Raw genomic sequence first — 13,238 nt, 5'->3', positions numbered from 1 at the left:
ACGCCCCTGAGATCTACCTTTGTCGTAAAATTACGCACGAGCTAACATTCTTACAAGGTATAGAATTCAGGCATCCGTACTTCTAGCCAAGAAAGAGTGCAAAACAGTGTGATCAAAAGGCAAGAAGAGAGAAGGGGAATACTATCTGAAATTCTGCCCAAGGTATACGGTCGGTTAAAAGGCTTAAAAAGCTTGGGGAAAATTGGATCAGGGAGAATCGTCACCCAACTTTCATTATTTCCAAGTGGTGTGATTGAATTAAAGGGCAAGATGGTGGTTAGAAAGGAGAGAGGTGGATAGCGCGCTTGGGGGGGGGGGGGGGGGGGGGGGCTTGGCTCGTAATGGCGTGGTATTAAATTCTAATTAGAGATGCAGGGGATCAATGATAGGGAGGTTGGACAGCGCGGTCCCACAGTGCCAGCCCAATAGACTGATGAGTTATTGTCATGTAAAAAAGCGCTAGCAATAAGACCAAACGCTTTGCTATTGTCCAAGCGGAAAGAGCCAAGTTTATTATGAGGACTATATGCTCTAGAGACCTGAGGCTAGGCGGCTCTTAGGGGGCTTTTCATAAAACAGGGCGAAGCTCCTATAAAGGAGGCCAGTTTTGGAGCAGGCGCCGAGCAGTGCACATCTACCCACGGTCTAGCCTCTTTCCAAAACAGTCAAATCCAAGCAATTCATTTCTCCCCAACATATCTCGCGTTCTTATCATTTTTCCTGGGAAGTGCTGCTTTCTTTATCCACGGAGCCTTTTCAAATGTATAAAATGGAGTATTCTTACTTAAATTCCTCTGCCTACGAGTCATGTATGGCCGGGATGGACACGTCAAGCTTGGCATCAGCCTACGCGGACTTCAGCTCGTGCAGTCAAGCCAGTGGGTTTCAGTACAATCCGATCAGGACCACGTTTGGGGCTACCTCCGGCTGCCCGTCGCTCACGCCGGGGTCTTGCAGTCTGGGGACCCTGCGGGACCACCAAAGCAGCCCGTATGCTGCAGGTAAGCAACCGCCAACTTTGTCCACCACTCCACGCTCTCTACCCGGGTATATAGGACGTCTTGATTGCATTTGAAAATGGAAATGTGTTTAGTATTTACCAAACGAAATTTGCTTACACAAATGAAATAATTTATCACGTTAGAAGCGATTGCAGGCAATCGGTAATTCAGTTACGGGGTTACACTATACCAGTCACACCCAAACCGCCAACAAAATTATCTTAAGCTGCCAAAATGATAGGCATAATGTATTTACTTTGCGATGAGACATAAAGCTTCGAAAATAATTAGATAACCAAAGACTAAAGCTCATTATTGACACGGAATTGGAGTTACAATAGCAACTACCGGGACAGATGGCAACATTATGACACGTTTCCAAACTTGAACCCCAATATCAAAGCAAGAATTAGTTTATCATTACAATTAACCACATTACATTTCATCACTGGTCTCAATTTAGCACTAATCCACAATAAATCTAACAGATTATAAAATACAATAACAATATAACCCGATTTAACAGAATCATTTTAATTCGGATTGATTTTAAACGGACAACATTGCAATTACGCATGATCAAATCGTTCTATTACTCTATAGCTATTGACAATGCAAATAAGTTTAACGTTGACATTTATTCCCCCCAGTTCCTTACAAACTCTTTACGGATCATGGCGGACTGAACGAGAAGAGAAAGCAGAGGCGCATTCGGACCACTTTTACCAGCGCACAGCTCAAGGAGCTCGAGAGGGTTTTTGCTGAGACCCACTACCCGGATATCTACACACGAGAAGAGCTGGCGCTCAAAATCGATTTGACTGAAGCCAGAGTACAGGTAGGCTATGCTATCCGGCGCTATCCTCACCTCACCCAAGTGCACTCGAGTCATTACGAACAAGGCTCCCTACTATTATTTTGGGGTTAAAAAAAATAATTGTATTTGGTTTATTACGACTTTTGCCCAAATCAGGTCCATACAGAACTCCTAGGCTGACACTGTTGTGTGCTTATATGTGAATAACTACACATTTGACGGTTGTTTTCCGACTGTCAATATGCGGATACAGTATCATATTGCATCATCCAATATTGACAGAATGACAATGGTTTCAGTCATTTACATATACAGTAGGTATTTCATTTAATGACATTTTTTTTTTTAAAGCTCACTATCAGTTGTCTAAATCTTTTGGGTCGTGTTTTTCGTTGTAAAGGTTTGGTTCCAAAACCGACGCGCCAAATTCCGCAAGCAAGAGCGCGCGGCATCTGCTGCAGCTGCAGCTGCCAAGAATGGCTCCGGGAAGAACTCGGACTCTAGGGACGAGGACAGTAAAGAGACCAAATCTACCGATCCTGACAGCACCGGAGGACCAGGGCCCAACCCCGTCCCAACGTCCAACTGCAGCGGGCCCAGTCCAACCAGTGGCCAGGTCAACATTTCCAGCGGAAACGGACAAGTGGACCAAGGGAAGACATCAGTGTCTCCCGGCATGTGTGGAAACACACCGAGTCAAGGCTGGTCTTCTGCCCCCGGCACCATCACCTCTATCCCGGACTCATTGGGCGGACCGTTCGCCAGCGTACTGTCCTCTTTGCAAAGACAGAACGGAGCCAAAGCTACATTAGTAAAGACAAGCATGTTCTAATACAGCGGAGACCCATTGACAAAATCAACAAGAGAAACATGGTTTACTGACTCCGGTGACTGAGGAGTGTTGAGTCGTGGAAGGAGGGATGTTACAAGACAGACAGAAGGACACTGATAGGCCTATCATAACCGCAGTTGTAAAAAGATGAAGATTACTACTTTTATTTTTTTGCCTCACGCCTTTCTTCTCGGTTATCGTCTGGTATTGTGGTCATTCTGCACTTATAACTGTCCGGTTCAAGTAACCACTAACAGCTGCGCATTCATACGCAGTCCCATCATAGGACCAGATGTCAAAATATATCGGACACTGTAGGCTACAACTGCTTTGTTTTTTTTGTTTTTTAAAGTTGCCAACATTCTGATTTGACTGAAGGTGTTTGATATATCGAATATCTCTGCTTATTATCGAATGAGACATAGACTATTTTGTCCATTTCCTGACGCAACTTGCTATGTATAAGTAGCCTATACGTCACTGTTTCAGGGCTCATGAAGAATGTAGTTTTTTTCAATTGTTGATATCAAATGAACACGCATTATTTCCAAAAAAAAGGCACAAAGTACAACAGTTCACTGCTGACAGGAATAAGTAGGCCTAATTGTTTTGTGTGTCTTTCTAAGGCTGTGTTTTTGTGGCTCAAATTGTATAGTGTTAATATGTATTATTGTATCCTATAGTTGACCATAGGCCATACTCCCCTTGTAGAATCACAGTCTTTTTTGATGTTTTACAAAGTTACAACTGGCGAATTTATTTTGCGTAAAAAAAAGGGAATGGATGCAAGCATTGTATTTATTTCATTTTTATTTGCATGTTGTCTTTTCTGTCCAATTTTATAATAATTTCCCCCATTTTGTGAGCATAATGTAACATGTTTTGTCCAGGATTTGAAAGCTATTTATATGTAGGTAATGAATGCTTATATTTAAGAAGGAAATATTTCTACATGTTCACATAGTTTTCCAGGTGTACCATTGAAATGGTTGTTGATGATAAAAATAATAATCAAATTTGCTTTGTCATGTTTTTCTTTGTACATCTTTAGACAAAATGTAAGCAAAGACCTTAGGCTACTATTCTGCATAGAACATATTAAAAAAAGGTTAACCAAATTCGCAAATAAATTGCTATTATCTTCTGATTCCCTAATCCATGTCAAATTCACATATTGGTTCTCACAAATTAAATCACATTCTTTAATAACTTTTGTCATGGATTCTATAATATAATGTATTACCATGCACATCTATAATATAAGTCACCTAATGCACTGAAAGCCACCATTCTGGCGGCCGTTGCCCACTCTAATGGCTGGGGATTGATTTCAGCACCACGGACAGCGCATCCCGCTAGAAAGCACGCTTTCTGACAAGCTGAGCCGAATCGCCCACATGCTGCACATTACTTCATAATATCGTATAACTACAGACACCCACAAGTCCATTTATTTTGTTACATTTTATTTATAAACATACAGTATACTATAAAGCCATTGCATTTGAACATCACATGTATCTATATTCGGATAGTGTTCAGGTGAATATTACAATAAATACAGAACTTAGACATAAAATATAATTCCCAAGCTATTCATCCTGCTAAGACAATATCGATATTTCTGTCTCAAAGATGCCCCCCCTGCAGAATTAGCCGAGATTTATTCATTTCTTAAGTAAAAGTAAAAAAGACACAATCAGAACCGAAGCTTAAAAATACAGTATGTCAGAAAAATGTACCCAGACGGGCAAAGTTGTAAGCTACATTTGAGAATGGATCATACATCCGATATAAGAGTAAGCTATGGATTTATTTCGACATAGCAAATGATTTGGAATAGGCCTACGTCCATTTTAACATATATCCACAACTGGTATAACTTCTCAAACTGTTGGCACTGGTCTTTAGTTTATATCCAACCAAATGTTACTCACGTGCAACTGCTGGTAAGAACATTTTAGCCAGAATTTCACAACGCAACAAGTAGGCCTAATGATTATTTTTGTGTGTGTTGAATTTTTTTTTCTATTGCTGAGCATTTACCAAAATCGTCACCACTGTCAACAGGGCATAGAGAGGCATATAGACTCATTATAATACAATAAAAACATTTGGAAACACAATTAAAAAACAATGGCATTTTTTGTTGTTGCAATGGGCTGATATTAAATATTTCCACCATATGTCTTAGATATATTCTAAATTCCATTTTAAATTGTATAGACTATCACTGCAAATCACGAAATCATGAGAAAACAATGGAAGGTTTGGTAGGCTATGACATGAGCAAAAAATAAAGGGGGATATATCAACAACAAAAAAATTGGAGTGGGGCGATTTTAAGTCCCGGTGCAGTGTCCTCTGTGATTTAGCACTATTTCGACAAAAAACCTCCTAACCTACCCAATCATACTCAAATGGACAAACACCTCCCATTCTTACCGGTCATACTTAAGTGGACACCGTAATTGGGTAGCCTTCCCTGGCGTGTGCAATCGCCTGTTTACCTAAGGCACATGTTTTATGACATTTCAAGCGTGAAATCCCTAAAGAGTATTGGTTAAGAGGAAACCGAATGGTTTAGTACAGCAGCATACATCCGTACTAATGACAATTGTTAACCTCCACAAGCGCAACCAGTTCACATGCACCAGTTCCTGTTATTGCTCTAAAATCAAGTACATCTAACTTTGTAAGCGGATATTTGTTTCGAGCAAAGAAAGAGAGAAAAGGATGACCTTTTCAGGCCAAAGTGCTGATGTTACTGTAATGTATATCCTAGTAACAGCACGGTATATTTTTAAATCCAGTAGGCTACTAAAGCAATAGGGAATAAATAAAAGATAAACAGTCAATTTTCGAGCTTCCTGTAAATATAAGAAAGGCAGAAAAACAATTTTACTCACAGAATTTAAACCAGAGTTTGGATTAATTGTGGTTTCAGCAAAAATCTAAATCAGGAGGAAAAATCTGGCTTTTCTAAGACTTTTGCTGACCATCAAGAAATGACCTCTAAAGACCTCAAGTCATCAAAATGGAATGCACTTCTATTACAATACTTGACACTTTAATTCGAAATCTTGACAACCTTCTTAAGGAACAAATTAAAAGCTGAAGTTACAAATGAAAGACTAATAAGGCCTATCTAACAACCTCCATACAAGAGATTCAAAGAAAAGGTTTTCTTATTAACAAATATTTAGTCTAAGTCCCAAACTCAGTTTGTTGGATTTCATTGCATTGGTATTTTCAGGAGTTTCCTATTCAGTTTGGAAGTGATGGAGGCTGTCGTACTGTCTACACCAAATTACAGTATCAGAGCTCAGAATCAAAATGGCCACCATCTTCACAAGGGCTTGCGGGTGCATATAGAAACGAGGAAATGAGAACCTCTGAGCAGTAATCATACAGGGCCAATATAATCCATAGGGCTACTACGATCAGTCACTAATACTCAATGCGCACACAATTTTCCAAGGACAGGAATATTTTGGCCCATTTCAATAAAGTCATGGGATGTGAATTGCAGATATTGCAAAAATCCCAACATAGGCCTTGACAGACAAGACACATTCCACACATATATGTCGATTACTGGAGAAAAAGGAAGAGGGGAGACAGTTTCTCTGTAATCCTTGTGCTTTCCCAATGTCGTCACAATGTGGTTGGCTGGCCGGCTGCTGAAATGAAATAGAGCAATAATAAGCACAACGGTACATTCTCTAATAGATGATAATCATAATTCAATTGGATTAAGGAAAAAATACATGTATTTCTCTGAGGCAATTTGGTAAATGATACTCCTATATCAGCAAAATGAATACTGTGAAAAGGGAAATAAATGAATCAGCGTGTGATGTAGCGATTTATCATGTGAAAGCGAGGAAGACAAAGGTGTGTATGCGAGAAAGAGAGAGCGAGATCATGTGTATGCAAGGATGTATACGTGTGTGTGTAACCGTGAGTGTGTGTGTGTGTGTGTGTGTGTGTAAGCGGGGATGTGAGTGTGATTGTGTGTGTGACTCACAGCGGGAGCGGATGTAGCACTGGTGGCAGTTGAGGAGGCCGTTCCGAATCCTCACGTCTGTCCCTGTGGCGGTGTCACCCAGCTGCCCCTTACAGACCCCACACTGCAGGGTGAAGAGGAAGAGAGCGAGAAAGAGGGAGAGGAAGGTGGAAGCAAAGTAAGACATAGGCTTTGTTTGAATACTTTGAAAATGCATAAATCTTTCCTTACTTCCTTGTAGTAATCGCTGATCTGACAAAGCTGGCGGCATCGGTTAAAGTATTGATGAGAGAGGATTCGAAAAGGTTTAAGCAATATGGAAAATCCTTCACCTTGCCTTCTGATTGGTTGGGTGGGACATTTTACTTGCCCCTGTACTATCCTTAAAGATCAACAAGGGGAATCGGGGGGGGGGGGGGGGGGGGGTCTACGGGTTGGACTGAAATTCATCATCAAGTGCATTAGTCATGGCCCTGTGGCTACTACCTATGGATGGATGTGGTGCTGTGACGATACGGTGCTGACCTAACACAGCCTGCCTGCGTGATACTGACCTTAAAGCACTGGATGTGGAAGTAAAGGCTGAGGGTCTCAATGATCATGGCCGCCCCTTTGCCCAGAGGGTGGCCGCAACTGGAGCACAGCTTCTTACCGCTCACCGACCTGCAGGGGAGAATATGGTCCAGATGAACACAGATTGACAACTGAGCAGCACAAAACTGAACGACCGCGCTGCCAAACGAAGTACGGTCCAGTGATAGTGAATGGAACATTTAGGGATTGAGGCTTGTCGATTCCTCCTGACTCGCACATACTGTAGTAAAAGCATATGACTCCACATGTGTAACCTTTATTTAACTAGGCAAGTCAGTTAAGAAACATTTCTTATTTACAATGACGGCCTACCCCGCGCCACCTTATGGGACTCCCAATCACAGGCAGATGTGACGCAGCCTGGATTCGAACCAGGGACTGCAGTGACGCCTCTTGCGCTGAGACGCAGTGCCTTAGACCGCTGCGCCACTCGGGAGGGTGCGTGCTCTACTACTACAGTATATGTGACTCAGTTATACCAGTTCGAGATACCAGAAACGTCTTCCATAGAACTGACACGATTGCCCTACTTTTCACAGAGATCAAACCTTGCACTTGCGGCAAGTTCAACGTCCTTCTCAATCTAACAGATGACAGACGCAGCAGTGAGTGGTCTCAAGGAGCTGAGTTTGGCGCCCTCTGGTGTACAATATGTCAACACGTGTCAAAATACCTGTTTGGAGATGGAGGCATGTCGGATGGGCATGTGGTGGGTGACTTTAATGGACTGGGCCCCATGGTTTCAATAGAGCCACACCTGGAGATGAAGAGCAACATACAACGTGATGACCTGCCTAGCAACATGGACATGATTGAATCCATTAGTATGAATTGGACCAATCAAAAGTATGGGAGCTAAGCAAGCAATGTTGAGGTTCAATCGGTCAGTGTTCCCCAACTCCAGTCCTCGAGTACCCCAAGCACACCGTATTTAACTCGTCAACTAATAATCAGGCCCTCAATGATGAATCAGGTGAGTTTGTCAGGGGTGACAACAAAAATGTGTGCTGTTGGGAACTTTGAGACTTGAGTTGGGAAACACTGTTATAGGTGAAAATACAGATGTTGTTGCCAATTCTGTTGACCATACAGTGTGCAATACAGCTGCATTTTACAAATTCGCACTATAGGCAGTAGGTTATTTTATGATTTTTTTTATCTCTTGAACCACAACAAAAATTACATTTTTATTGGTTGGACAATTATAAATAAGGGACCTTTTTTTGTGAATTTGTAAATATATCATCTCTGTTGTCATTAATCTATAAAGCCTTCACTGAATCCCAAATCACTCCCTTTCCCGCAGCCCTCCATTTGCTCATTCACGTGTGCCTCCGCCATATACACAAGTGCCCCAAAGCTGACGGAGTAAAACTTATCAAGGGTGCATGGGGATAATTAGACCCTGCGATAGCCACTTCAGCCAAGCCAGCAAGGCTGCATAATTCAGAGCAAAGTGCTATCCCAACATGCACCGTGATGTGTTTGGAATTATGTGCAATTCAGAACAACATAATGGAGAGTCGTGCCTAATTACATGCCACGTGAATTTGTTTATGTCTTGACACGTAACAGATGAAATACCTCCCAAATGAAATGTTTAACTGTTACTGAGCTTTACGTCTTGTAAAACGATAGGCTGGACTTGTTCATTTAAATGTTATGCTTGTTTTATTATTTAAAAGTAGAACACGAATTGCATCATTCAAGTCACCAGTGTGTCCCAATGCTGATGGCTTTATTGATCCCCTCGACCCCTCTCTGGAAGTCACCCTCGGAGTTTTGTCAGCAGCACGTGACAACGGAGGGCCCTCCGAGTGAGTTGGTAGTGGCGAGTGGGTGGTTTGAGATGAACAGTTTATCATGACAGTGAGGCAAGGCCATCTGGGTAAAAGGCATGTCCATCAAACAGATAGAAGATGTAGGAGTAGCATTCAATAAACTAACTTAAAAACAAAAAGAGAAACCTCTCTGCATGATAGAGTGTATATTAGCCTGTGAATGATAGAACAAACTCACACTCACTCACGCATGCAACCCTAACCCCACCCCACCCCACATCCCTCCGCACCCACACATACCTCCTGTCCCGAGAGGGCGTCTGCTGGCTGGGTTTGGTGCAGTCTAGTAAGACCTCTGGATGTTGTTTCTTGTTGGGGGGCTGGGCCATGACGGGTGGTGCTCTTTGACCGTTCTTCAGACTCGGAGTCAGCTTGTCTGTCTGACTGCTGTTCTGGCTGATCGAGCTGTGGACGATTGATTGTTTGCTTAAATGATTGATTAGTTTCAGTTTGGGTACAAAAAAAGAAACATTTGTCATTAATGAGCCATGATAATAAATAGAAAGTAATTATTTTCACGCCCATTGTAGGGTTCAAGGGCACACACACACACACACACACACGCACACACACACACACACACACGCACACACACGCACGCACACACGCACGCTCTCAGACTGACCTAACTGCTGTTTTCAGGCTTTCATCTCTGGACGCTGTGCTGATGTCACTACTCCTGTCGTTGTCTTGTCGTTTCCATTCCACACTCTCTGTGCTCCCCTGGTGGATGAAGAGAGATAAAGGCAGTTTCAAAGGGTTAGTTACGATCACCCTAAAATCCACTGAAACACAAAACATATTGCCTTACGGGACATATTAGCTGTTCAATAAATTCAAACGGTTAGTTCACAATTTCAATGGATTAGTGAAGTCCACGTCCCTACTCATACACTGAGTATAATGCATTTGAACTGTGTCAAGTTGTATTACCTTAAAATCCAGTGTAACAAAAAACACATTGCCTCTTTGCAGATATTTACTGTTGAATAAAATGGCTAATTCAAAAATGTTAGCTTGATTCCAAAGGTAACCCAACATGACGTCTCCTCTCACCCCCTGCCTCTCCAGCAGCTCCTGCTTCCGTTCCCAGTCGGCCAGCGACCGGACGATGGTGTCCTGGGGGTCCATTGGCGCGGGGGCGTCACCCCGGATGGGTGAGGGCAAGTTGCAGGAGAGGGGGGTCAGGGGGGCCACAGTCTCTTCTAGTATCCTGCGCTCCTGTGGAGGGAGAAAAGGAGGGAGGGAGGGAGGAGGTAAAGGGGGAGGGGAAGGAGGGAAGATTGAAGGATGGAGGGAGGGATTTAGGGTGAGAGGGAGGGCAGAATGCAGGAAAGAGTCATTGTAGGGAAAAGGTGGGAGGACACTGATAGGGTGATAACAAGTTTGTTTTCAGTCAGCAGTCACATACATACAGTGGCTTCGGAAAGTATTTAGACCCATTAACTTTTTCCACATTTTGTTACGTTATTATTCTTATTATTGAGAAATTATTCTAAAATTGAGAAAAAAATAAAAATCCTCAGCAATCTACACACAATACCCCATAACGACAAAGCAAAAACAGAAATACCTTATTTACATAAGTACTCAGACCCTTTGCTATGAGACTTGAAATTGAGCTCAGGTGCATCCTGTTTCCCTTGATCATCCTTGAGATGTTTCTACAACTTGATTGTAGTTCACCTGTGGTAAATTAAATTGATTGGTAATGATTTGGATAGGCACACACCTGTCGAAATAAGGTCCCACAGTTGACAGTGCATGTCAGAGCAAAACCCAAGCCATGAGGTCGAAGGAATTGTCCGTAGTGCTCCGAGACAGGATTGTATTGATTGTGTTTTAGTACCCTTCTGGGGAAGGGTACTAAAACATTTATGCAGCATTGAAGGTCCCCAAGAACACAGTGGCCTCCATCATTCTTAAATGGAAGAAGTTAGGAACCACCAAGACTCTTCCTATAGCTGGCCGCCAAGAAGGATCTTGGTGAGGGAGGTGACCAAAAATCTGATGGTCACACAGACAGAGCTCTAGAGTTCCTCTGTGGAGATGGGAGAACCTTCCAGAAGGACAACCATCTCTGCAGCACTCCACCAATCAGGCCTTTATGGTAGAGTGTCCAGACAGAAGCCACTCCTCAGTAAAAGGCACATGACAGAAGTTGAACGGCGCAAAGTACAGAAAGATCCTCGATGAAAACCTGCTTCAGAGCTCTCAGGACCTCAGACTGGGGTGAAGGTTCACCTTCCAACAGGACAACGACCCTAAGCACACAGCCAAGACAACGCAGGAGTGGCTTCAGGACAAGTCTCTGAATGTCCTTGAGTGGCCCAGCCAGAGCCCGGACTTGAACCTGATCGAACATTTCTGGTGAGACCTGAAATAGCTGCGCAGCAACGCTCCCCATGCAACCTGACAGAACTTGAGAGGATCTGCATAGAAGATTGGGAGAAACTCCCCAAATACAGGTGTGCCAAGCTTGTAGAGTCATACCCAAGAAGACTCGAGGCTGTAATCGCTGCCAAAGCTGCTTCAACAAGTAAAGAGTAAAGGGCTGAATACTTATGTAAATGTCATATTTACATTTGACATTTTTTATAAATTAGCAAAAACGTATAAAATCCTGTTTTTGCTTTGTCATTATGGGGTATTGTGTGTAGATTGATGAGGGGAAAAAACGACTTAATCAATTTTAGAATAGGGCAGTAACCTAACAAAATGTGGAAAGAGTCAAGGGGTCAGAATACTTTCCGAAGGCACTGTGGCTTACCAAGCTACAGACTACTTCACACTACCCTTAAGAAGAAGATAGATTACTTAACTAAAGTTACTTTGAAAAAGTATTACTTCGAGAAAAATTATCTTATGTCAATCTGAAATGTCATAGAACACAAAAGTACAAGAACAGATCACTTTGGGGTCATATGTTAACAGAATGTGTCATTTAGCCTGTTAAACACAAACACAATGTTTCAAGTGAGATTTAGGCAGGACTGATGCCAAACAAGAAAGGAAATGATTGCCTACTTCACTCATATTTATTTTAGCAAAAAAAGTAGTGTAGTTCCAGTAGTTAGTTACATGGCATTTTTTTTGATTAACTACAGAAAACACAATCTAGAATTGAGTTTAACTACCAACAAGCTACTGCAAAATGTAGTTGAATTACTAGTTGAACTACATGTAGTTCACTACTCCCCAACACTGCAAATACACACTCAACCCTGCCATCTTCATCAAGTACACACACACACACACACACACACACACACACACACACACACACACACACACACACACACACACACACACACACACACACACACACACACACACACACACACACCTCCTCATGGTACCGCCTCTCCTCCTCTTCCACCTCTCTTTGCGCTCGCTCCCACTCCTGTTTCAGCTTCTCCTGCTCACGCTGGTACTTCTCCTGTTGTCGTTGGCAACGAGAGACGGCATACATTCATCAACAATGACAAGAAGAGATTTGAGACAAACAAAAGTAAAGTGGTAGGTCAAACATATAACGCAAACGCCTAGCAACCCAAAGGTTGCGTGTTTGAATCTCATCACTGACAACTTTAGCATTTTAGCTAATTAGCAACTTTGCAACTACTTGCTACTTTTTTAGCTACTTTGCAACTACTTAGCATGTTTGCTAACCCTCTCTTGGTCTGACAAACAGCCCTGCAGCTCTGCAACCTTCCACCACAGATGCGGAAGGCAGACATCGCCGGATGAGGTGGATTGAGACACAGCCTATGCAACATATATCTCTAGTTTAAACAGACAGATTTGAATGGGAATTTGTTTATTATGCTAATTAGAGTTTCACAGGGGCACGGACATTGACTGTACAGTAGGAATTGTTATGTCACCCTTTATACACCATTTGTAGATTATGACACCCGGTTATAGATCATTTGTGAAACATTTATGTATTGCTTATGAAGGCTTTATGTATACTGAACAAAAATGTAAAGTGTTGGTCCCATGTTTCATGAACTGAAATGTGTTTACATCCCTGTTTTAGTGAGCATTTCTTCTTTGCCAAGATAATCCATCCACCTGACAGGTGGGGCATATCAAGATGCTGATTAAACAGCATGCTCATTACACAGATGCACCTTGTGCT

General features: G+C 42.4%; 2 protein-coding genes across 15 annotated transcripts in view; one reads left to right on the top strand and one right to left on the bottom strand.

Annotated features, from left to right (window-relative positions):
• The first annotated feature begins 391 nt into the window (after nucleotides 1-391).
• On the top strand, nucleotides 392-4,008 carry LOC115205089 (paired mesoderm homeobox protein 2B-like). Its single transcript, XM_029770694.1, has 3 exons — nucleotides 392-1,001; nucleotides 1,652-1,839; nucleotides 2,219-4,008. Exons 1-3 carry the CDS (start codon nucleotides 761-763, stop codon nucleotides 2,648-2,650), a joined length of 861 nt encoding a protein of 286 aa, XP_029626554.1. The 5' UTR covers nucleotides 392-760; the 3' UTR covers nucleotides 2,651-4,008.
• Nucleotides 4,009-4,095: 87 nt separating this feature from the next.
• The window catches only part of LOC115205088 (LIM and calponin homology domains-containing protein 1), a 175,130-nt gene continuing 165,987 nt past the window's right edge, over nucleotides 4,096-13,238 (bottom strand). For 12 of the 14 annotated variants that reach the window (XM_029770679.1, XM_029770686.1, XM_029770680.1 and 9 more), the window contains 8 exons: nucleotides 12,441-12,533; nucleotides 10,151-10,315; nucleotides 9,720-9,817; nucleotides 9,335-9,499; nucleotides 7,927-8,010; nucleotides 7,214-7,322; nucleotides 6,681-6,783; nucleotides 4,096-6,333 (listed from right to left, as the gene is read on the bottom strand). In XM_029770679.1, coding sequence (XP_029626539.1) covers nucleotides 6,308-6,333; nucleotides 6,681-6,783; nucleotides 7,214-7,322; nucleotides 7,927-8,010; nucleotides 9,335-9,499; nucleotides 9,720-9,817; nucleotides 10,151-10,315; nucleotides 12,441-12,533 — 843 coding nt within the window. In that variant the 3' untranslated portion in view covers nucleotides 4,096-6,307. The remainder of the gene's footprint in view (nucleotides 6,334-6,680; nucleotides 6,784-7,213; nucleotides 7,323-7,926; nucleotides 8,011-9,334; nucleotides 9,500-9,719; nucleotides 9,818-10,150; nucleotides 10,316-12,440; nucleotides 12,534-13,238) is intronic. The other 2 variants (XM_029770681.1, XM_029770683.1) reach the window with 2 other exon arrangements.

The sequence above is a fragment of the Salmo trutta genome, chromosome 13 (genome assembly GCF_901001165.1).
Source record: "Salmo trutta chromosome 13, fSalTru1.1, whole genome shotgun sequence".
In the NCBI taxonomy this organism is placed as follows: Eukaryota; Metazoa; Chordata; class Actinopteri; order Salmoniformes; family Salmonidae; genus Salmo; species Salmo trutta.
This window is presented reverse-complemented; position numbering and strand designations above follow the sequence as displayed.